At 44.6% G+C, this 25,000-nt stretch overlaps 1 protein-coding gene across 1 annotated transcript; it reads right to left on the bottom strand.

Moving 5' to 3' along the window:
* Positions 1-10,952: 10,952 nt before the first annotated feature.
* Positions 10,953-22,265, bottom strand: LOC125552149. Its single transcript, XM_048715634.1, has 7 exons — positions 21,811-22,265; positions 21,314-21,355; positions 14,382-14,464; positions 14,192-14,293; positions 13,864-14,078; positions 12,057-12,151; positions 10,953-11,491 (listed from the first exon to the last, which is right to left on the bottom strand). The coding sequence occupies exons 1-7, from the start codon at positions 21,956-21,958 to the stop codon at positions 11,250-11,252; spliced, it is 927 nt and encodes a 308-aa protein (XP_048571591.1). The 5' UTR covers positions 21,959-22,265; the 3' UTR covers positions 10,953-11,249.
* Positions 22,266-25,000: the final 2,735 nt, after the last annotated feature.

Here is a 25,000-nt window from a genome sequence, read left to right as displayed (position 1 = left end):
ACCATAGGATAGCGTGTGCGATAGTTCTCGTGTACGACGATGTTATGACGGTCCGACGTTCAATAATCATGTCTGACACTCGTACGACTATTAGCTAATCTTCTTAACGGTGAACCGTTTGTGATGGGCCGCGCATCATACACGTTCTATAATAGTGAACCATTTGTGATGGGCCGCGCATCGTAAACGTAGCACCACATAATACCGACTGCAATGGCAATGCAAGCAGAAACGAGTAGGAGTTGTACTGTAGGGGCCCTATCCCCGATGGTTTCTGGGTCATGTGGGAAGGACCCCCCTATCGCCCACACTCACTTTGCGACGGTTCCAAATGTCGTCGCGGAAAGGGGTTAAAAACCATTTGTTTAGGACCGACGCGCACCAGTGCTAGCAAATAGTTTTGTAGGAGGTGAATAGTACTCAAAAGAATATGCAGAAAAGTTCTTTGATCTGTGACCATAGCGGTTAGATGAAACACGCTCATATTCATGAGTCTGATGATAATTTCCCTGCAAAACATTGGTGTTAGGGTAACCCTGCGAGGTCCTCTGTTTGTATGAAGCCTTCGGGCCATATGAAGACTTTGGTCTGGGGTTTGTCTTCTTCTCTGGTGGTGTCATTATGACATTCACGGGAAGCTTATCAAGACAACTTTTAGGAACCCGCATCTTCTTCATGGGTGGCCCATTCCTGCAGTTAGTTCCAATAAACCTGGCAAACACTTCACCATTTTGATTTTTGAACAGTTTATAGTTTGAGTCAAATGACTCATCAATGACAATAGGGTTAGCACAGGTGAAGCCAGATAAGGTGGATGGATCCACTAAAGGGCCCTTTGTAGCAACCCATGTGGTTTTGGGGTACTGCTCAGGCTTCTAGTAAGAACCATCAACATTCATTTTCCTCTCGAAACCAACACCCTCTTTCCTAGGGTTTTGGTTCAGAATCTGTTTCTTGAGGACATCACATAGTGTCTGATGCCCTTGGAGTCTTTTCTACATTCCTGTTTCAAGTAATGTCTTCAACCTGGCATGCTCATCAGCAATAGAGTGGTATCCTTAGAAGAGGGGTTAGTTACCACATCAACAGTTGAAGATATTACAACTTCAGAAGTAGTAGAACATTCAGTAACAGAGACATCATTATCACGCTCAAGACATTTTATACAAGGTGGTACAAAATCTTCCTAAGCGGAACTGATATGTTGAGCGAGTAGTGAATCGCTCTCTTTTTGAAGATCTTCATGAGACGCTCTCAGTTTCTCTAGATCTTGCTTCCTATGAAGATAATCATAGGAAAGCTTCTCATGAGTGGATGAGAGGGTTTCATGACGACTTTCAAGTTCTTCATACTTAACATGAAGATTTTTGATGTCTTCGATTAAGGACTGAGTTCGATTCATTTCCACGTCCAACAGGTCATCGCTTTTGTCTGGCAATTTTTGAATGTGTTCCATAGCAGTTTGTTGTTCAGTTGCAAGTTTAGCAAGAGTCTTATAGCTGGGTTTGGATTCACATTCAGAGTCATCTTCACTGGAGGTTTGAAAGTAAGCATCGCGTGAGTTTACCTTGGCACCTCGTGCCATGAAGCGGTAGATTGGAGCAGAGTCGTCCTCATCATCGACTTCAGCATCGGCGGCGTGACCATTATCTTCAGTGTTGAAGATGGACTTGGCGATGAATGCTAAAGCTAGAGCCAGGCTTGCCTGAAGGAAATATGCCCTAGAGGCAATAATAAAGTTATTATTTATTTCCTTATATCATGATAAATGTTTATTATTCATGCTAGAATTGTATTAACCGGAAACATAATACATGTGTGAATACATAGACAAACAAAGTGTCACTAGTATGCCTCTACTTGACTAGCTCGTTAATCAAAGATGGTTATGTTTCCTAACCATGAACAAGGAGTTGTTATTTGATTAACGGGATCACATCATTAAGTGAATGATCTGATTGACATGACCCATTCCATTAGCTTAGCACTCGATCGTTTAGTATGTTGCTATTGCTTTCTTCATGACTTATACATGTTCCTATGACTATGAGATTATGCAACTCCCGTTTACCAGAGGAACACTTTGTGTGCTACCAAACGTCACAACGTAACTGGGTGATTATAAAGGAGCTCTACAGGTGTCTCCAAAGGTACATGTTGGGTTGGCATATTTCGAGATTAGGATTTGTCACTCCGATTGTCGGAGAGGTATCTCTGGGCCCTCTCGGTAATGCACATCACTTAAGCCTTGCAAGCATTGCAACTAATGAGTTAGTTGCGGGATGATGTTGTTGGGTTTCGTAGTAATTTCAAAAAAATTCCTACGCACACGCAAGATCATGTGATGCATAGCAACGAGAGGGGAGAGTGCTGTCTACGTACCCACGCAGACCGACTGCGGAAGCGATGACACAACGTAGAGGAAGTAGTCGTACGTCTTCACGATCCAACCGATCAAGCACCGAAACTATGGCACCTCCGAGTTTGAGCACACGTTCAGCTCGATGACGATCCCCGGACTCCGATCCAGCAAAGTGTCGGGGAAGAGCTTCGTCAGCACGACGGCGTGGTGACGATCTTGATGTACTACAGCAGCAGGGCTTCGCCTAAACTCCGCTACATTATTATTGAGGACTATGGTGGCTGGGGGCACCGCACACGGCTAAGGAATAGATCATGTGGATCAACTTGTGTTTCTTGATCTCTCTTTGGTTCTAGCCCTGCCCCTCTATTTATATCTTGAGCCCTGGGGTCGAAACTTGGAGTTAAAGCCTTCACAAAGTCGGTTTCACTCGATAGGCAAGAGTCCTTCTCGGACTCCAGGGCCAGACGCCAGGGATCCCGGCGTCTGGACCCAGACGCCAGGGACCCTGGCGTCTGGCCCCTGGACTCCGCAAAACTTCCTTTTGCGCTTTCCAAAAACCTTGTGGGCTTTCCACTTTGGCCCAAATAAAGTGTTCTCGTACCCAAACATTTCGGGAAACATCCGGAACCCCTTCCGATGATTTCCGGAACCCTTCCGGTGACCAAACACTATTATCATATATATCAAACTTTATCTCCGGACCATGCCGGAGTTCCTCGTCATGTCCGTGATCTCATCTTGGACTCCGAACAATCTTCGGTACATCAAAATGCATAAACTCATAATATAACTGTCATCGTAACCTTAAGCGTGCGGAGGACCCTACGGTTCGAGAACAATGTAGACATGACCGAGACACGTCTCCGGTCAATAACCAATAGCGGGACCTGGATGCCCATATTGGCTCCTACATATTCTACGAAGATCTTTATCGGTCAGACCGCATAACAACATACGTTGTTCCCTTTGTCATCGGTATGTTACTTGCCCGAGATTCGATCGTCGGTATTCCAATACCTAGTTCAATCTCGTTACCGGCAAGTCTCTTTACTCGTTCTGTAATACATCATCCCGCAACTAACTCATTAGTTGCAATGCTTGCAAGGCTAGTGATGTGCATTACCGAGAGGGCCCAGAGATACCTCTCCGACAATCGGAGTGACAAATCCTAATCTCGAAATACGCCAACCCAACATACCTTTGGAGACACCTGTAGAGCTCCTTTATAATCACCCAGTTACGTTGTGACGTTTGGTAGCACACAAAGTGTTCCTCCGGCAAACGGGAGTTGCATAATCTCATAGTCATAGGAACATGTATAAGTCATAAAGAAAGCAATAGCAACATACTAAACGATCGGATCGTGTGCTAAGCTAATGGAATGGGTCATGTCAATCAGATCATTCATCTAATGATGTGACCTCGTTAATCAAATAACAACTCTTTGTTCATGGTTAGGAAACATAACCATCTTTGATTAACGAGCTAGTCAAGTAGAGGCATACTAGTGACATTCTGTTTGTCTATGTATTCACACATGTATTATGTTTCCGGTTAATACAATTCTAGCATGAATAATAAACATTTATCATGATATAAGGAAATAAATAATAACTTTATTATTGCCTCTAGGGCATATTTCCTTCAGATGTATTACAGAACGAGTAAAGAGACTTGCCGGTAACGAGATTGAACTAGGTATTGGAATACCGACGATCGAATCTCGGGCAAGTAACATACCGATGACAAAGGGAACAACGTATGTTGTTATGCGGTCTGACCGATAAAGATCTTCGTAGAATATGTAGGAGCCAATATGAGCATCCAGGTTCCGCTATTGGTTATTGACCGGAGACGTGTCTCGGTCATGTCTACATTGTTCTCGAACCCGTAGGGTCCGCACGCTTAAGGTTACGATGACAATTATATTATGAGTTTATGCATTTTGATGTACCGAAGTTTGTTCGGAGTCCCGGATGTGATCACGGACATGACGAGGAGTCTCGAAATGGTCGAGACATAAAGATTGATATATTGGAAGCCTATATTTGGATATCGGAAGTGTTCCGGGTGAAATCGAGATTTTACCAGAGTACCGGGAGGTTACCGGAACCCCCCGGGAGGTACATGGGCCTTAATGGGCCTTAGTGGAAGAAGAGGAGAGGCGGCCAGGGCTGGGCCGTGCGCCCCTCCCCCCTAGTCCGAATAGGACAAGGAGAGAGGTGGCCGGCGCCCCCTTCCTTCTCTCTCTCTCTTTTCCCACCTCGCGAATCCTATTCCAACTAGGATTGGGGGAGAAGTCCTACTCCTGGAGGGAGTAGGACTCCTCCTGGCGCGCCCTATGATGGCCGGCCGGCCTCCCCCCCTTGGTCCTTTATATACGGAGGCAGGGGCACCCCAGAGAGACACAAGTTGATCCACGTGATCATACTCTTAGCCGTGTGCGGTGCCCCCTTCCACCATAGTCCTCGATAATATTGTAGCGGTGCTTAGGCGAAGCCCTGCGACGGTAGTGCATCAAGATCGTCACCACGCCGTCGTGCTGACGGAACTCTTCCCCGACACTTTGCTGGATCGGAGTCCGGGGATCGTCATCGAGCTGAACGTGTGCTAGAACTCGGAGGTGCCGTAGTTTTGGTGCTTGATCGGTCGGGCCGTGGAGACGTACGACTACATCAACCAAACGCTTCCGTTGTCGATCTACAAGGGTACGTAGATCGCACTCTCCCCTCGTTGCTATGCATCACCTGATCTTGCGTGTGCGTAGGAAAATTTTTGAAATTACTACGTTCCCCAACATTGCCACGCCTGAATCAGACTCCTCCTCTGAATCCATCTCCTTGCTAATAAAAGCACGTGCCTTGCCAGATGAGCTCTTCTTGTAAGATGAAGACTTTGAAGAAGACTTCGAGGATTTCTTCTTCTTCCTGTCATCAGAATCATATTCCTTGCTCTTCCTCTTTTTCTTAGCTTCTTTGTCCCATTGAGGACATTTAGATATGTAGTGGCCTGGCTTCTTGCATTTGTGACAAGTTCTCTTCTTGTAGTCACGAGAGGAAGCCTCATCATTCCTTGAGCTGGATCTTGAAGACTTTTCGAAGTGATTCTTCTTGGAGAACTTTTGGAACTTTCTCACAAGCATTGTGAGCTCTTTGCCAATGTCTTTAGGATCACCAGAACTGCAGTCAGATTCTTCTTCAGATGAGGAAACAACTTTTGCCTTCATAGCACGGGATCGACCATAGTTTGGGCCATAGATATCTCTCTCCTCAGACAGCTGGAACTCATGTGTGTTGAGCCTCTCAAGTATGTTAGACGGGTCGAGATCCTGAAGTCAGGGCGTCCTTGGATCATCAGGGCCAAAGTGTCAAAAGAGTTGTCAAGTGATCTCAGTAGCTTCTTCACAATTTCATGCTTCGTGATCTCAGTTGCGCCGAGTGCGCGAACCTCATTTGTGATATCAGTGAGGCGGTCGAACGTGAGCTGGACATTCTCATTGACATTTCTCTTGAAGCAGTTGAAGAGATTGCAAAGTACATCAATCCTAGAGTCTCTCTGAGTTGAGACGCCTTCGTTGACCTTGGACAGCCAGTCCCAGACTAGCTTCGCCGTTTCCAGCACACTCACACGGCCATACTGTCCTTTGGTCAGATGACAATAGATGATGTTCTTGGCGGTTGAGTCCAATTGCGCGAACCTCTTGCCATCAACAGTGGTGACACCTTCACCGACTTTGAGAACGCGAGTCTTGATGACATACCAGAGGTCTATGTTAATAGCTTCAAGATGCATGCGCATCTTATTCTCCCAGTAGGGGTAATCAGTGCCATCGAAGACGGGGCACGCAGCGGAGACCTTGATTATCCCTGCAGTCAACATAGCTAAAACTCCAGGTGGTTAAAATGAATCACACAAAACAAGGGAGCACCTTTCTCCGATACCAATTGAAAGTGCTAGTTATCGACTAGAGGGGGGTGAATAGGCGATTTTTACGAAAAATTTCAAAACATGAGGTCTTTGAAGATAGACAATCAAATGGAACCTATATGATATGCAGCGGAAGATAAACTACTCTAAACAGACCATAGTCAAGTGAGCAATAGTGCTGAAAGCACGATGACTAATAGCAGCTAGGTAGTACAGATCGGAACGGAAGACAGTATGAAGCCAAATAGGTAATATTCTTTGCATAGTGAAGTCAAACAGATCAGGCAAACAAGCAATGACTTCACAAAGACAAACTGAAATGTAAAGGAGGTGGGGGATAAAACCAGTAGCTTCGTGAAGACGAGGATTTGGTAGACCAGTTCCAGTTGCTGTGACAATTGTACGTCTGGTTAGGGATGCTGAGATTGAACTCAGAAGACCATGTGTTCACCTTATTCCCATTGAGCTAAGGACACCTAGTCCTCGCTCAATCACTCTGGTAAGTCTTCAAGGTAGACTTCCAAACCTTCATAGACTTTGTTCACCGGTGATCCACAATGACTCTTGGATCCTCAAAACGTTGGGCCTAACCGGCTGGAGGATACACAGTCCTCAAGTGTAAAGTCTTCAGGTCACGTGGACAGAAAGACTTCAGTGATGCCTAACACTCTTTGGCTCTGGGTGTTTTGGGCTTTGTCCTCGCAAGGATTGCTCTCTCAAAGGCTTCGGAGGTGGGTTTCTCTCGAACGACAAAAGCCGTGCACTAACTCTGAGCAGCCAGCAATTTATGGTGTAGGGGTGGGCTATTTATAGCGAGGAGGCAACCCGACCTGATATGTCTGAAATTACCCTGGGTCACTAAGGAACCGACACGTGTCAAACGGTCGGATTTCAAACTCACGCGGCAGCTTGGCTTGGGCTATGAGCAAGGCTGACCCATCCAACTCTGGATAATATTTGCTCTCATTGTCTTCACTCGAAGATATAAGATTTGGGTTGAGCATCACGTCAGTCTTCTGACTTTGTTCACTTGGACCCCACTTGACAGTTTGGTGGTTCCTATGACTCAATAAAGAAGAAAAGGAAACTATGAAAGAAATTATGTCTTCGCACTCCATAGTCCTTAAGTGAATATCTTCACACGTCATTATCGTCAACGTGAATGTCTTCACAAACCACCATTGTCTTCAATGTCTTCATACATTTTTAGGGGTCATCTCTGGTAAGTAAACCGAATCAATGAGGGACTACTACATGTGTTATCCTGCAATTCTCACAAACACATTAGTCCCTCAACCATGTTTGTCGTCAATACTTCAAAACCAAGTAGGGGTGGCACTAGATGCACTTACATTGGCACATGAAAAATACCAAAACACCCACATTTTATGTCACACATAAAGGGCATAAAAGGATGGCAAGTGGAGCCCCATGGGGGAGCTCCACCATTGGCCGTCCCACACCTTGTGGGCCCCCCAAAAAGGGTTCCCACCCTTCCATGTCATCCCTAGATCTTTTGCTAAGACCCCCTTTAGTGACTATCCATAAAATTCAACCAATCAATGCTTTTCACTATTCACGAAAACATTTTTCTGCTACCGCTAAATCTGAAACTTTTTTTGTAGGCCTAGAACATTTCTAGTACCCACTAAAATAAATTTGGACGTGTTCCGAAACTTTTTCAGATCAATGATTTTCATCAGCGGAAAGTAACTAAGACATTTCCAGCTGCTCCAAAAAATTTCCTGTTTTTTCTCCTGAAAAATTCCATAAGTCCCTAGAACAATTCTGGCACTTACAAAAAATTCCAAGCACATGCCAAAAACCTTTTTGGCTTAATGGTTTACTCCGAAACAACTTCTTGGTTTTACCGAAACTTTTTCGGTGTTCTCTCCAGAACTTTTTCATTGTCTCCGAACTTTTTCGGTGACTTTCTCTCAGACTCCCTGTCTAGTATTCACAGATAGATGGCCCTTAAGCGTGTGACCTTGTAGGTTCGGTGGAGTATAAACATGACCAGAACACTTTTCGATCAATGATCAATAGTCGAACCGTGGACACCCATATTGATCCCTACACCCATAGTGAACCTGTAGTTGTCGTGTGCTATTTGTGTTGCTTCACGATATGTTACAAACACCCAAGGTGAGACTTAGCGGCATCCCCGTGAATCAACTCTTGTCCACTATGCCAGTTACCTCGTTATCGGGTTTGTTCTCTTATCTCGTTTCCGTGTTCCGACATCCCCGTGATCAAATCACATTGTGTTTGGCCAGATGATGATGGATACCGTAACACCGAGAGGGCCCTAAGAATATCTCTCAATCGTCGGAGGAGCAAATCTCAATCTTGAGCTATCTCGTTCCTTGCCATACCTTTCCGTGAACCCGTAAGCCACCGTAATAGCCACCCAGTTACATATGGCGTTTAACAAACCCCAAAGTTCACGAAGCAAGAATGAAGGAACTCGACACTCTCATGGTCTAAGGAATTATGCAAACATTAACTTTCTCTGTGTTATTAACCATTTACTTGTGACGAATGTATCTCATAGCATAACATCAATTCGAGTCGATTCAACACACGTGTTCTCCTAACATTGTGCCCTCAAAATTGTCGGCGTAGTCATTCCCATGATCAGGAAAACAGGATCATCATGCAATACTTGAGCTAGTCTTAGAGGCATGACTAGGAATACATTTTACCGTTTATTATACCACATGTGCATATGAGTTTCACTCCGAGCCTCGTGGATATTGCAGACTCGGGAATCATTGCAATTATAGCATGGAACATAAACATCCATTACAAACTTGGAGATACAAAATAACTGTTATTACTGCCTCTAGGGCATATCTCCTACTGAGACATGTACTCTAGTAGACAACTTGGGCTAGAAGCCATGTAACCCGACTTGGATCCATGTAACCCTACCCCTCATCCACCTATATAATCGGAGGTAGGGGCCTTCCAATTCAGCACCCAATTAGTCATACGAGTCAAACACAACCGACACAAGCATACATGCAGAATGTAGGGTATTACCTCACCACGAGGGCCTGAACTTGGTAAATCCTTCTCTCATGTGTACCCTATTCTGATCCTCTATGAGTGCTCTGCCCAAGGAGCAGCTCTATGCAGGGATCTGCTAGTTTTGATACCGTCAGTTAGTCATTAGTGGCAGTATCGAAGAGATTCTCTCGAAAATTCCAAGATTATTCAGTTTGAACAATGGTGGAATGAGTACAAAAATATCACTCATCATACGCGACTAACTTAGTTGTGTGGAACTCTGGTTTAACCAAAAAGTAGTGGTTTTGGGCGGAGACTATGAATGTAGTATAGGGTTAATATTTTGAGAGTTGCAAACTATCCAGAAACCAAACTTTGGCTCATGGCACGGTGAGAAGAGCAACATAGTAACCTCAGAGTGGTAAGAGTGCGGTTATAGAATTTAATTCAAGGACAGGACGACCTAACCATAAGTGCAACGACGAGCGGCACAACTGTCGATGGAGCGGGCGCAACCAACGTGTCTGGAGTAGCAGGTGGCGCCCCCGCGGACACGTTGGGCAGGGCAGCGGCAGCCAAGGGTCGACCAACAGTGGCCGACATCATGCATGCAAGGTTGAGGACGAGCGATCGGATGGCGTTACGGCACCAATGACCGAGGCGTAGAAGAACAGCGTAGCGAGAGACGAGCACACAATGATGCAGGCACATGTGTTTGGCCGACGTGGTGTTGAACAACCACACTGAGAAGATGTGACAAACCGCCAACTTTTTGCCCGATCCCCAAATTGTGTTTGAAGCAAGGCAGCCACCAGGAAGGTGTCTAGACGGAGGAAACACAAATGAAAGAACACGATGTTTGAGCATGGGCATCCACTGCCCAGGCGTGGGGGTGACACCATGGACCGCTTGCCTGCCACAGAGCAGCTTGAATGCGATCAACAATGTCGACCGTTGGGACAACCGGCTTGGAGACCATCACATGAACAAGATGAGGTGTGAGGTGGCAGCAGTAGGGGTGGAGCGGTTGATTTCAGAGCGCAGACAGCGACAGCAGCGAGAGGACAAGCAAAGAAAGAGATGTGAATCCACTCCGAGGCAATCTCAAGCTCGTGAAGGATGGCGGTGGCAACCAGAGGAGAATACAGTGAATCGAAAGGTGAACTGAGAGAGCTACAAAGGCATGAACATGTCCAACTCACCACCAAGACATGACTAGAGAAAGCGAGCAAGCATTAGACGGTCAATGCCCATGGTGGCGAACTCAACAAAGGCAACAAGGTGAATCCCGTTATCACTGTGACGGAAGAGGGACATGGGTTGTGAGAAGGCGAGCCAACCATGAGTTTGAAAATCGTAGCCCATTATCGTCACCTGCCGCGAGCTGCGCGCCGCAGATGGCACCCTGGACCGAAGAGTGATCACGGAGGGGAGGCGAGGTGAGATGAAGGTGGTTGTGGAATGGGTGGGTACCGTCGTAGGAGGAATGGCAGCGGGTGGGGATGGTAGGAGGGAAGGGAAGGGAGGGAGGGAAGGTGGAGGATCCATCAAGCTTGGCAAAAACCAACTTTGAACGGTTTTCTGCAGCCCATTTCCATCAGTTCAATATACATCCACAAAAAGATGCACCCGCGGCATTGACAAGAGATTAAAAAAGAACTTATATAAAATTAAAGAAGACCAAGGCAAGAACAATAGCGGCAGTCCTGGTTGTTAAGGCATCGTACAACATAACAAATGCAGACCAGTGCAAAGGAAAAAAAAAACAGTATTAACCACAACAGTAAAATTTCAGAGACTGTAGGAGCTGTTGTTGCCATGGTACGGAAAGATGCTTTCCAGAACAACCCGCAGGGTATGTAGAAGGGACAATTTGGACCAAAATGGAAACAAGGCCGGGGAACTAGTGAGAAGAAGAAAATGGCAATAATAATACAAACAATGACTATGAAGGCATCTCGGCTAGGCGAACTGAGCGTGGAAGTAAAAACTCAGCAAAGATGGGAAAATGTGATGATGGATAAACACCATCTATATTGTCATTTATGACTTCGCATAGTGCAGGAACCAGTGGGCGTCCTCTAAACAGTATCCAGTCAATATGCAAGTCCTGAGTTTGTCTGTCCCAGCAGAGACAAAGAGCTCTGAATACTAATTTTAGGAATTCTACCGCACCTTGTTTTTCCCCTGCATCACAGCAATCTTCCGTGTAAGATATGTAGAAATAATACGGCTACTTGAGAAGAGAAAATATTGGCAGGTGTAAACTGCAACAGAAACCAACCAGGTTACTGTTTATAATAAATTGATCTCGATATATTCACCCACTGAAAAAGTAGGTGATGCAGAAAACCCATCATTGCACAGATAAAATGTATGCATAGTAGTGAGAGATGTTGCTTTTGGAAATATAGCTAAATGTTCTATACTTCTATCTACAATATAATGATACAAATATATAAACTTCAAACAGCACATCCCTTTTATCTTTTCAATTTCTTAATTATAAGATAAGGGAATGCCAATTTTCTCTTGAAATAATCAGTTGAGCTGTTTGGCTTAAAAAACTTAAGAAAATGAGTAAGTTTGGTTATATTTACTTATATTGTAGCAAGATTGCCTTTCATACTGAAGGGGATGTTTTTTTTTTCCTTTGTTTAGCAAGTAAACCAAGACACTATGACAACAACTATATTTTCTTCCTAGATATGGGACTGGAAAAGGAGGCATCTGAGCGAAGTAAAAGGGGTACCTTTAAATCCATGATATGTGTGTATCAGTGAAACATTTTTGCGCACACGAGCATTTGGCCAAGCATCTCTCATATCACCCACAACACCATGTTCCCTGTAATCAAAATCATATGGAATTATGTCAATCAACGTAGCAAGGGAGTCATCTAAAAAATAGGAAGGGCTGGACTCAAAACATAAAAGACGCATACTCAAGGAACTATGATCTTATTCATGATTGGGGGCTCTGTCTATACAAATACCAATCATAATAAAGTGGTTAGGTCCATTTCTCGACAGAGGCAATTAAGCATTTCGAAATTACACTAAGGCCCAATCAAACCCAAATACCACTCATCCCTAACCTGATCTGCAATTAGTATTATCTTGCTCACTGTGGAACGACTATGGGGTGAACACATTTACAAGAGCTGCCTTTGCATAGAAAAACATGGACATATCACACATACGTTTAAGATTATGCATTTGATATGGGCTTGCAAAAAGAGATGGTTCTGCATATGTACTTTGTTAAACTTATTTTAGCTAACGTCGCCAAACTTTGCCCCTGGTATGGTCAGTATATTTACTTTGTATCTTTCTTTTCGAGTAGAATACTGATGAACTTGCTTAAGAGCAAAGTGTACTCACCATTCACAAGCAATTATTTCTTTGTGGAAAAACAGAGAAAATATGATATATGTGACTTGGTAGTTGCAAGATTCAGGTCTACCATCAATTTTTTCCTCTTCGCTAACATGTTCATCAAAAGATTGAACACTGGGGACATCTCTTGACAATGTTGATGATCAGTGTTATGGGGTTTCCGAAATATATAATATGGTTATTTTTTATTCTCTCTACTTTAAAGTTGACTGTTTTCTTTAAGTCTAAGCTAATTATTGTGACTACTGGATTGTACGAGTTATGTATTTTATTAATTCTGTTGGAACATATGGGAACATGATTTTTAGAAGAAAAAAATACACTTTCGGGATTTCTTAAATACTTGCAGATACTGAAATTTTGGAAATCAAACTTTTTAAAACGTTGCGACTTCATCATATATTAATAACCAAATGTATAGTAGTTTTTGACACCTAAACTCAAACTTTATTTCTGAAATTTGAATGTACAATATCTTTAACTACCTAGGTTACAGAAAAGGTTCAAATCTTTTAAAAATGTTGTTAATGGTACTTTTGCTATTTCTGAAAATATATCATAGATGATCATGCACAACATATACGTACAACAAACAGAATCGACACAAGATCCAATACAGCACAGCTATCCAATAAGATGTACTCGGCCTAATACATAATTTGAGATTTACTTCAACCATCGCTCAGACCAATAATATATACTGTGTGTCTTACAAAAAAAAATTACCTTCAAATACGTATTTGGAAGGAGTTTCCAGTGATATAATTTCTATAGCATACATCTAATATATTATTGATCTTATAGATTGTCAAAGTAAATCTTGGAACACGTATTAGGCCTTATATATCCGGATGGAGGAAGTACTCCAAAAGAACATCATGCCTATCACATCAACACAATATGTAAAGCCATATCAGCAGTTTTATTACATGGCAGATCAGGTATTTTGAACTTTTATCTTACCAAAATGCTAGAAAGAGTCTTCTAAGAAAATTGTAAAGGTATATGTTATCACATATTATTTTATATTAACATAAAAGGTAGGTTTTTACCTGACAACCATAAAACTGGAATAAGGAGTCGACATTTGTACAAATAATATTTCTATGTGAACTAGCCATGTTAATCTCAACAAAATTATCATCCTCCAACAAGTTATACCTAGATCTGCCGAGCAAAAAACGTCCCGTCATAGATTCCTTTTGTGTGTTGAAGCCCCCACAATAGATCACAGGCAAGTTGGGTGGCAAAGAAGCTATATGCTGCCACGTAAGCAAAGCACTTCGTCTACGAGCACGAGGGCTATCTTCATCAAGATTTGTATTTACAATCTGGAAACTGAACCCAGGTTGTTCTACTCTTTTGAGTTGAAACGTGTGTACATCATGTCAGTTAAGGCACAAATTTCTTCATGTTCCAATAAATTCCAGTCAAGAGACTAGGAGATGATAGAATAATATAATGACAAAAGTATCATGCAAAAGGATATTGCCCATGTAGCAATGCATGGTGCAGTAGCTCCCCATGAAATGCTTCCTGGCACTGATGGAGATTCTGATAACCAGAAGGTGCCACCTTCTGTAAGCTCCACCTTCATCAAATTCATGGTAGTTCGACTCATATACGAAAAGACATTATTCATTTCTAGCAGAATAGTATCATGTCAAGGAAAGAAAAACCTTCTCCTTTTCGTAGAATATTGTGCAATATTCATCAGTGGTGTCCTGTGAACCTTTTCTTGAAATGCCAAATTGCTCATAACCTGGATCAGTGCAACAGCTTGGTAATTCGGCCTCATACATCCTAGATTGCAGATAAACAGACAACACAGCATTGTGCTAGAAAAAGAATAGGTAGCTCTCAGGCCTTTTAGTTAATAGCTAAATTTGGTTCATCTTGGTCAAAGAAAAATGTTTTTCCCTAAAGGCACAGGAAAAGTATATAAGCCCAACAGAAATGACAGATGCGAAGAAGAATGCACCACCGCAAGCTCAGGACCGTCGCCGACGGATTACAGGCCAACCGATGGGCACGGGACATACACGGCACGATTGGCATCCATAAAATCGGGCAATACTTACAGCTCTGGCACGCAATCAGCCACACGACCCTCTCCGCCGAGCCAGACCGCCTCTCCTGGAAGTGGAACCCCCGCGGCGTCTACTCTGCCAAATCAGCCTACATCGCCACCTTCAATGGCTCCACGGGCTGCGACGCATGGAAGCTCACCTGGAAGAACTGGGCGCCCCCGCGCGTCCGATTCTTTCACTGGCTCGCCCACCTGGACTGATATTGGACGGCCGACTGCCTCGCCCACCGCGGCCTGCAACACCCCGCACGATGTCCCCTCTGCGACCAGGCCCCCGAGACCATGCACCACCTCATCCTAGTTTGCCCCTTCGCCCGGCGGATCTGGTACGAGGTGCTGCACTGGCTCCGACTCTCCTGCGCCCTGCCCGACAGCGAGACTTCTCTCAACGACTGGTGGCACACGGCGCGGCAGCACACCCCAAAGCCCATGCGCAAGGGCCTCGCCTCCGTGACCCTCCTCGTCCCATGGATGATCTGGAAGCACCGTAACGATTGCGTCTTCAACAGAGGACGGCCCTCAGCGACCGATCTGCTCACGAAGATCAAGGACGAGGCCGCCCTCTGGGCCAGAGCCGGCGCCCTAGGGCTCCGTGCCATCGTACCGCAAACATGGGACGTGCACTGATATGCCTCTGGGCACTGTAATTCCCTCCTAGGAGGATTGTAACTGAAACTCTCTTTCTTTCCAAAGCAATGAAATGCAAGCTCTCTTGCGTTTTCTCGAAAAAAAATCCCATGGTGATCAATCAAATTAAGAATATAATATATTTGACAATCAGTGCTTCTCAGTTGTTTCATTTTAGGCCAATCGTATCATCAAAATATAACACACAGAACCATATAAGTTTTAGAAAGTGCAATATATACTTCATAAACTCATAGTCATGTAACGGCCACATGTGGCCCTAGGCTCTAACATAAAGGAAATAACACCAGCATTTATTTTTCTGAATCAGAATATAATTGAACTATTCTCGCGTGCAGTTGTAGAAAGGAGATAGAGATACTATCTTTATACTTCTCATATGCAGATAACAAGGGCCTGTTATGTAGTACAAGTGTACAACACAAATGAAAAGGGGAGTATACAGATTTGATCCAAGAATTGCTTGGAAGTATGCCTCAAGTGGTTTGACAATGGCTAGCTTATACAAAGCAATCATTCGTAGACCATGAATCCTAGGGCTTAGGGGTGATTACGGCAAGATGAGGTGTCATGAAATTAATGATGACATTGCTAAGTTGTGTTGATAACAAAACACTGGCTACATCCCCTGTGGGTCTATAGCTTGAAGTTCCCCCGATGCCATAGCAGAATCAAGAGACCTACTGGGGATAAGTTCTCCATTCTGATATCCATCGATTTCACAATTGCAAAGGTTTTAGAAGGTACCTATCTACTTGTTGGTCAAGCAGATAGATTTATATATATGCTAGAATCCTGGGATATTTTTTTAAAAAAACAAAAGAAGGTGCGCAGAAATTTTTACTATACCACACTGTAAAAGGACAAGTATACTCTCAATTTTCCCAATATATTTCCTTTTTATTTTTAGCAATCAGCACGCAACAGCATATCAAATGCAGCAGTGTAACTGGCCACAAGCTGTGGTGGCAGGAGTAAAGTAACCCAGCAACAGGGACAACAGTACTAGTTAGGAAAAACAAATTAGTTCCTATTCAGTTCAATGAATCTGGTCTAACGCTCGTTCCTTGTCCAGTTGTCTCTAATATACTCCTGTGGCTGATGGTATTTGGGCCAGGGTGGTGGCACCGATGACCTCAGAGATCTCCACAAGTGCTAGTCGTCGCTCGCATGACCGTTCGTGGCAGATGACTTTGGAGGACAATGCCGAGTTGTATCATGGCTCCTTCTCTGCTCCACCTGCACCTGCCAAGGTGCCTGCCGGGACGGCCCTCGTACTCGACCCCCCGACGCACTCGCTGCCGCTTTGGTCAGAGTCTTCCTCATGGTCGTCGCCTCGGAGCCAGGTGCTTGCTGCACCCCTGACGCCCGTGCACTGTTCCCCACCGACTGCCATCGTGGTTGCATCTGCGTCGCAGGTGGACAGGCGGTTGTCGAATTTGCCTACAACTCCGCGGCCAGTGGCAGCGCCTGGGTGTGCTGTTGTACATTCTGACGCCACCTTTCCCTGATCCCTTGGTGCCAAGTTCGCTGCAGGCCGTCGGTGCGCGTAAAGCATCGCCGCAGGTTCCTACGGTGACCACGCCAGCTGTGTCAGCCGGTGCGCTGGCAACGCTGCAAGGCGCTGCAAGGCGTCGATGACTGCCAACGCCTGGTCGTCAAGACCAACACAGACGCATCGCGCCATCGCTGGGCGCGGCCTTGCTGGTTCCTCGGGGCACGAGCTCCTGAGGACTGTTCGGTGTCTTCAGCTGGGCGTGGCCTTGCCCATGGTGTCCGAGGCCACCCCTAATTGTGGGTGTGCACGTTGCACCACATCCCACCCGCAGCCCACGGTGCTGCCGCTACCAGGTCATCGTCACCTATGTTGGGACTGGGAGGACCGGCGATACTCCTGTTAGTAGCCAGGAGTTGGCTGTTGGTCATCCTCTACTGCAGCTGTCTACGCCGAGGGGTACACTGCAGGTGGCAACTACCTCCTCACCGTCCAACACGGAGGTTGCTGCATTTGGTGGCATCCCCTACCCCACATCCATCCACCGTCACTTCAGTACTAGGATTCGAGAGAAGCCTGACCCCAACGACTTGCAGACGGATCAAGCTATGTGCGCCGCCAAGCTTCGGGACATTGAGACTAATTCAGTTATGCTTTACAATAAGAAGTTTTCGGTTCTTTACTTCTCAGAAGTTGAATTCAGAAAGCTTCGAGACTAGGGGTCTCCTTATGTAATAAGGCATGAGGTGGCTTCATCAATCAATGAGTTGTTGGACTCACAGATCGATAGGGCACTGGTAATGTTACAAAAAATGGCCGCTGATACTCCCGTCGCGGATGATGGCCCTCATGGGCTCTCAATATTGTATATTCAAGACATGTGTGAGGACCTGAATCCTGAAGAGGAAAGGGTACTTGAAAATTATATGGATATTCCTCGTATTCCTGTAAAGGCCACTTAAGGCACACTAGAAAGCAATACGATATTTCTTTTGTGCAACGTAGCACGCAAAACAAATTCAAAAATAGGCTTCACGACCAATGAGATGAATTTTCTAGAATAGCAGAGGTTTTCATGACTTGGCTAAAAGACAAATTCTAACTGAGATTCCTGGAGGATAAAACTAGGACTCCATCGTTCTCATGGAGACTCGAGATACGAACTTCTTGACACGTTTTTTGAGCTGCATATGTGGTGGTCTTGGTTATGCATGGTATGCCTGCCTCCGAGAGGAAGGTCAGGTGGTATTTTGCCAGGTGTGAATTGTTAAGCTGCATGCACTAGCCAACGCAACCAAAAGTCTGAATTGATGGAAAGGGCTAGGCAGTTCACATATACACTTCAACACCACCTCTCACGTGTGACGCGGGAAGTCAACACGTGAATAGACTTAGAGGTATGGCTCAAGAGGCTTATACGTGGACATAGAGCGGGGCAGCAACAATTTTTGAATAAATCGCAAAAGCCAGGACTTGAACTCAAGACCTTAGGCCCTGATACCATGGTAAGCTTCATGCACTAGCCAACGCAACCAAAAGTCCAAAATGATGGGAAGGGCAAGGCAATCCACATGTACACTTCAACACCCCCTCTCACATGTAACGCGGGAAGTCAACATGTTAATAGACTTAGAGGTATGGCTCAAGAGGCCTATATGTGGACATGGATGCGGCAGCAGGAATTTTTGGATAAATTGCGAAAGCCAGGACTTGAACTCAAGATCTTAGGCTCTGATACCATGTTAAGCTTCATGCACTAGCCAATGCAACCAAAAGTCCAAATTGATGGAAAGGGCTAGGCAATCCACATATACACTTCAAAAATGAATTTGTTTTTGAGGTCTGTCACCATCTTCTTTGGGCTCAGCAGTGCAACGATGTTGGAGAGTGGGCCATGTTGCGCCTACTTTGACGACCAGCGGCATCTGTTCCAGGATATACTCGTGGCATGCTTGCTCCTAGGTTCTATGGACAGTACTAAGTCCTCGAACACAGTGGATTTGTGGCCTACAAATTGGATCTTATGGACGGAGCTCGAATTCTTGATGTCTACCATCTTAGCTGGTTGAAGAAATTCCATGGATGCCACCTAGTGCTGCTCCCTCTCTACCTTTTATAGAAAAGGTAAGGTAGCTCTTCATAGTCTTCGACGAGGCATGAGCCATGTTCTGATTTTGTGGGCAGGTTCATCAGAGGAAGAGACTTCCTAGGAACGTTTGGCGGAGTTTAAAGCTCACTTCCTTGGTTTTCTTCTCGAGGACGAGCTGCTTGACGAGGAGAGGAATGATGTTAGGGATCTCCAATGGTCTTCATCAAACAGACTCCCCCAAATGTCCACGGACACATCCGGACATCCAACCAGGCGAACGCCATCCAATGCTATCCCTAAAAAATTGCATATTTTTACTACCAAGCCATGCAACATTGCATATTTTCACATAGCAAAATACATTGATAGTTCATACAAATAAACCTAAATCTACTCATCCGTGTGTAAGGTGAGAATGATGACCCCCGTGCAAGACCGTTGACCTCGTCGATCGTTGGTGGCTGGCGCGGATCCGCCTTTGTGGACACGTGTGCCGCTTTGGCATCGTCGTCGTATTGCCGCTCCTTGTCTTTGTTGTCGCCGATGATGACCTCACCGTGATTGCGCTCGAACCCTACAAACGCTCTGCACTGACCCCATACCACGTGGTTCTCCGCAACAATCTCCAGGTCCATCAAGGGTGCGGTCACGGCGACGACATCTGCAATCTCCGCATCGAGTTGCTCCATGATGAGGACCCGAACCTGGGTAAACACTTTGTGTGTGATCCCCTCTGGTACCTCTGGTCTCGCACTACACCCTATCAGGACTACTGCCAGTTCCTGGTATCGTCAATGCACTCCAGGGCTTTTCCTCCTCATCCTCGCCCGAGCTCGAAGGAAGGCTAGCCACAATGTGGGTTGCGGGTCAGGCCTCAGCGGCCCGCATCTCCGCCGAGAACTCCACGAGGTGCTGTGGCATGAGCTGCGTGTAGCACGTTATCTTCGTCAGCACCATGGCGACGATGGATGCGGATGATGAGCTAGGGTGCTCCTTGCGGAGGCGAAGGGTTGGGAAAATTGGAAGAATGGGCTCGAGATAGGGTTTGGGGGGTTGCCAGCCAGCCTTCAATAGCCAGGGTAGGCTCCTCAGGCAGCTTGTCGGCTACCCGTCCATGAATGCAGTAGGCAGAGCGGTGAAGCTTCAATGTGCGAGGCAAAGCGGGTCAAAGACTACAGGAGACAACTCAGATTTTGGGTGGGACCAGGGTGTCGGAGTTTGACATGGAGGATGTCCGGACTCCACATGAGCCCCCCCCCCCCGATTTGGGGCCAGACTGGGGGATTTCGGATGCCCGGACCGGTCCGGTCCAATTTTGGTCGGCTGCTTTGGAGGCCTAAAAGTGTTCGGACTGTCTGGTCCAAGCATATAGGGGAGGTTTGGGCGTCCGCGTTGGAGATGCCTTGCGTGGGGGCAATCCTATTTACTTCCATGCACTATTGATTTGCTGATGGAAAGAAGTCAATTCGTAGTAGGATATGATTCCTTTAGGAAGAGAAATAGATGTAGGACTTTCCATAATGTAAGGAGAGGTGGTCTATACGGGAAACTTGATCAATCAATTATGTCAAGTCCTTTCCCCCAAGCTCTTTTTCTTAGAAACACGAGACTGAGCCGGCAGATCTTAAGATTGACGAAGTCTCCACAGGCACCTCGTAGTCGACGGGCACACGTCATACCACTAAGAGAATAGCGTCAGAAAGCCTAAATAATTCTAGGAAATATGCAAGCACCCGTGTCAAGTCTAGGACTTGAACCCGGGTGCGCTAGTTCCACCAAAAGGAACCTAACCATCTAAGCTAGGCCTAGTTCGCCCCCAAGCTCTTCTCTTCCTCCACCATTATCCCTCGACACAGGTAAGACGCCTACCCAGAGGACCTTCATCGGCCCTCGGTCACCTCCAAGCCAAGGCTACGCCCTCCAACCCCAGGACTCTAACAAAAACTTTCTCCAATTACAAAATGACACGCATTTGGCTGCACGATTCGGGCAAGAAGATGTTGCTTTGGGTAACTAGGATATTAGCAAATAGATGATAATACCAGGCAGCTTGAAAAATTCATTCTTTATAATGAAGAATATTGATGAATTCAACAGAGCGAAGAACATTTCCACCAGTTTGCAGCAAAGCCTAAGAAGGTGATATTTGAGACTACCCACGATCGTACGCTCAAAGTACAACGGTTATCCATTATAAAGTAATAGCATGCAAGGAGGACCGTGCGGGGGGCGGGAGGGGGGGGGGGGGGTGGGGGGGGGGGGGGGGGGTATCATGGAGAGAGAGCATTACCAGGCAGGCACTGCTGTAGGTAGTCCAGCTGGCACCTCAACCCTGCATATGAGACATGTTATTTCAAGCCTAGAACAAACTGAAGAAGAGGTTGAAATAAAATGGGGAATGTAAGTCATGAAGTCACAGAACAAACCAATGTGAGCAAGAAAATCATGACTCTGGAACTCTAAATACAGAGTGAAGATCCAACTATAGGAACCGAACTTTTTTTTTCGAGATTGAACCAAACAATTCATTAAAGCTCGTATGGGCTGTTGAAGCTAATCCAGACACTCTTTTTCTCTTTTTGAAACAAGGAATCCAGACACTTTTATTTGCTACTAATAACAAACCTTCTCCGGACAGTAAGAGATCAAATTCCATGCGTAGTCCGTATGGATACTACTTAAATCTAACAACGGTATAAATCAAATGCACACCTCGATGAATGATTGAATCAACTCAATTACATGACACAAGAGAAGGGAACCATATTCTATAGCAGCCCCGCCCACCTTGCTGGGTGCAGAGGATGGTGGGGGAGTAACTGGTGATGACGCTAACGCAGATGTCGCGGCGCTTCTCCCAGCTGTTAGGGCTCTCGCTCGGTTGATTCCCCTCGTGCAGGTTCAGCGTCATCACCGTGATGGACAGGCTGGCCATCCCCTCTTCTCTCGCTTTCTCACTGTCGCCGCTACGGATTATTATGCAGCGGCTGCAGGTGCTCCACTGCAAGGAGGCCGGTGGTTGCTGGCGCCTGGCACGCGCTCGTCGCAGGCCGCCTGCGAGAATATCGCCCGCGATCTGGCGGGGTTGCTGAGGATTTGGGGGAAAACGGGGAGATCAGGGGAGTGCGTGTGACCTTTCCTGTCTTTGAGCCTTGTTTGACTGATATAAAAATCGAAATATAACTAGTTTATTCTTCGTTTGAGCTTCGATCAGTCAACCGGAGTGCGTAAAATTGCGCAGTACGTTCGTTTTAGGGCAACTCAATGCGGATCAGCAAATCAGATACACAGAATGTCCACACGTTCGTGGATACGGAGACGGCCATCCAAACCACGTGTATCAAAGTTCCAACTCCTTCATTTGATACAGTTTTGCTAACGCACATATAGATGTGCTATAAATATTGCAAGTTTTATATTATTGATTTTACGTGAAGATTTGTATGATATTTTCATTTTTCTTTCTTTTTTATTTTTGATGTTTGATGAAATCACTTAGATGTGCTTTAAACATTTCGTGTTTGATATGTATTAGTGACTGGGGTGCATCTCAGACGCACCTCTTAAAACGGAATTATGAGTCTAATCTTGTCTACAGACATTAGGATGGCTAATTAGCTTCATAATCTAAGCTTGGTTATGCAAGTTGGGATTCTTCAAACTTCACAATACCCAGCGCTTAGATTAGGGTGGTTGTTAGGTCCTGATCTTTAGAAATGACAAATAGTTCTTGAACTCAGCTTGACATGGTAAGAATAGTCACAACATGAATTTAGAAATGATATATGAAATTCATGTAAGAAACCTTCATTGCAGTCACAACATGAATTTAGAATTGACATATAAAAGATCTCCTTTCCAGTCACAACATGAATTTAGAAATGACAGACATAATTATAAGCCAAAAGATAATTATAAAGAGGATTTTTTTTTGGCAATCATAGCAAGCATATTATCTTTAGAATCCTTCATTGCAGGTTATCAACTGATCACATGAGAAACAACATCGGCATGTGTTGCTTCTATACTTCCTCTTATCATAATCCTCATAAAGTTAGTGTATTTCACTTGAAAATTTTGTTATCAAGGATTTGAACTAAGACCTCCCGATCCGGGTACAAATTGAGTTGCAAGCATCAGCTAGTTCATCTAAAAGATTCTAAAAGTTTAAGTTGTCTAGAAAAGTTGAGAAATATACCAATACTGCAGTAGTCCTCTTAACTCAATTTCAATGCATTAGCTAATGACTCGCTGATTTATACAAACAAAAACAATAGAATGTTTAGTTTGACATTCCCCTTCTACAACAAATTGTAACAAGATAGACAGATGCAGAGAAACCAATATCCTGTTTATGTAGAATTCTAAGATTATGACAGTTAAAACGACCAAAGAAAAGGAGTCTCACGTCATGGTCGTAGCCGTACTCAGGAACTGTGAAGGCGTTGTCATTTTGAAGAACCACATAATACACAAAGTGCCATACTCCTTCTCTTTTCTCCTGAAATTTGCAATGGCATGTACCACAAGTCTCTTCTGCCTAATAGGGAATGTTACGCATGCCACCAAATTTGAGGTGAATAATTCATAGTGTTTTCTGCATAGTATAGACATAAGTTCACCAAGCATCCATCTGCATACTGCTGCAGCTGTTTTCAGGCGCAACAAATAGTACAGCTAGTCAGCGGTATGGCCAATTCTAACAACCAGATGCAAGTATGAGATTCCTAGGGAGGGCGCACACATACCTGAACTGTGGCCAATGCGTACGCCTCCATCGTCCGGCCTCACAGCGCTTGCAGCAACTGCCGAGCACCTCCATCTTGCCCGCCCAAATGCCCTGAGACATCGTAAGAGCAGCAGCACAAATGAACTTGTTAATCTGGAGAATGTTATCCATTGACACATCTTGGGGACACGGAGGGGTAGAACACCATCCCATCGTGCTCATTAATTAGAGTAGAGAGTGAGTATTACCCATCCTGCTAATTATGAAATTGGCCATCTGAAATACCATCAGGAGAAGTTTAAAACCCGCCAACAAAAGTTAACTAATGATGCAATGAGAATCTAATGGTGCGGCAGTACAGCTGTACCTAAGAAAACATCTCTGTAAACTGTCCTTGCCTCAAAAAGAAAAGCATCTGGATCTGATGTAAAATAGCCTTTCTGAAATAGCATAACAATAATTAAGTTACAGTTTGTCTCAAAAAATAAAATAAGTTACAGACATGAGTCACATGACCTTCAAGTTGTTAGGGGAGTACTGTACTTGCGGAGAATGGGTTTCCTATAATTGGTTTCTACTAATTGTACTTCATTTTCAACACTCGTTGCTTCACAAATTCTTCATGGTTGACTCCCTGTCAAAATGTTTATGAAAAAATTAAATAAAATTTAGCAAATTTATAACTTAATTATGAAGTTTTGATCCTTATCAATTTGATTCCTAGCTACTCTAGGCATTAACACAAACATGTGCAGTAGAAAAAGGTGTATACATTTTTTTTGTACATGCACAATTCAGAACGTCAGCTTGAGGCATGAATTGAACCAAAAAAGCACATTATTAAAAGGGGAATGAGAGAGAGAGAGATAGCAACTTCTAGCAGAGAATTGGATAAGGAGAGGAAAAGTTGCATCATCTGTAAGCTGCATTAACGCAGTAGTAGTTCGACATCATTTGCAAAGAAATAGTGGCAGAAGAAACATGATAGGAGCTTTTTCTTCTCGCTAACCTACCAATTTATTGTACAATGCTTTGTATGTACAAATTTAGATGTCATTCTGTTGCTATTTATAAGGGTTTCACATTTTTTTGTTCCTTTATTGCTTTATGCAAATATATTTTTCTAAGAACTTAAGCATTACATGTATGGCAAAGAAAGATAATCTAGACATATGTTATGTTCCTATTCTAGTATTATGTACGAATAAGCTTCCTTTACCATTGTGAAGAAGGTGTTTTATAAAGCTT

The sequence above is a fragment of the Triticum urartu genome, chromosome 1 (genome assembly GCF_003073215.2).
Source record: "Triticum urartu cultivar G1812 chromosome 1, Tu2.1, whole genome shotgun sequence".
Lineage (NCBI taxonomy): Eukaryota > Viridiplantae > Streptophyta > Magnoliopsida > Poales > Poaceae > Triticum > Triticum urartu.
Note: the sequence above shows the minus strand (reverse complement) of the source record. Positions and strands in the feature narration are given on the sequence as shown.

Coding starts and splice junctions, on each gene's coding strand:
- LOC125552149 (XM_048715634.1), bottom strand. CDS start 21,958: ATGGCCAGCCTGTCCATCACGGTGATGACGCTGAACCTGCACGAGGGG. Junction 21,356..21,810: donor CATCCTCTGCACCCAGCAAG/GTGGGCGGGGCT, acceptor TCTCATATGCAG/GGTTGAGGTGCCAGCTGGAC. Junction 12,152..13,863: donor TTTTTGCTCGGCAGATCTAG/GTATAACTTGTT, acceptor TTTTGATTACAG/GGAACATGGTGTTGTGGGTG.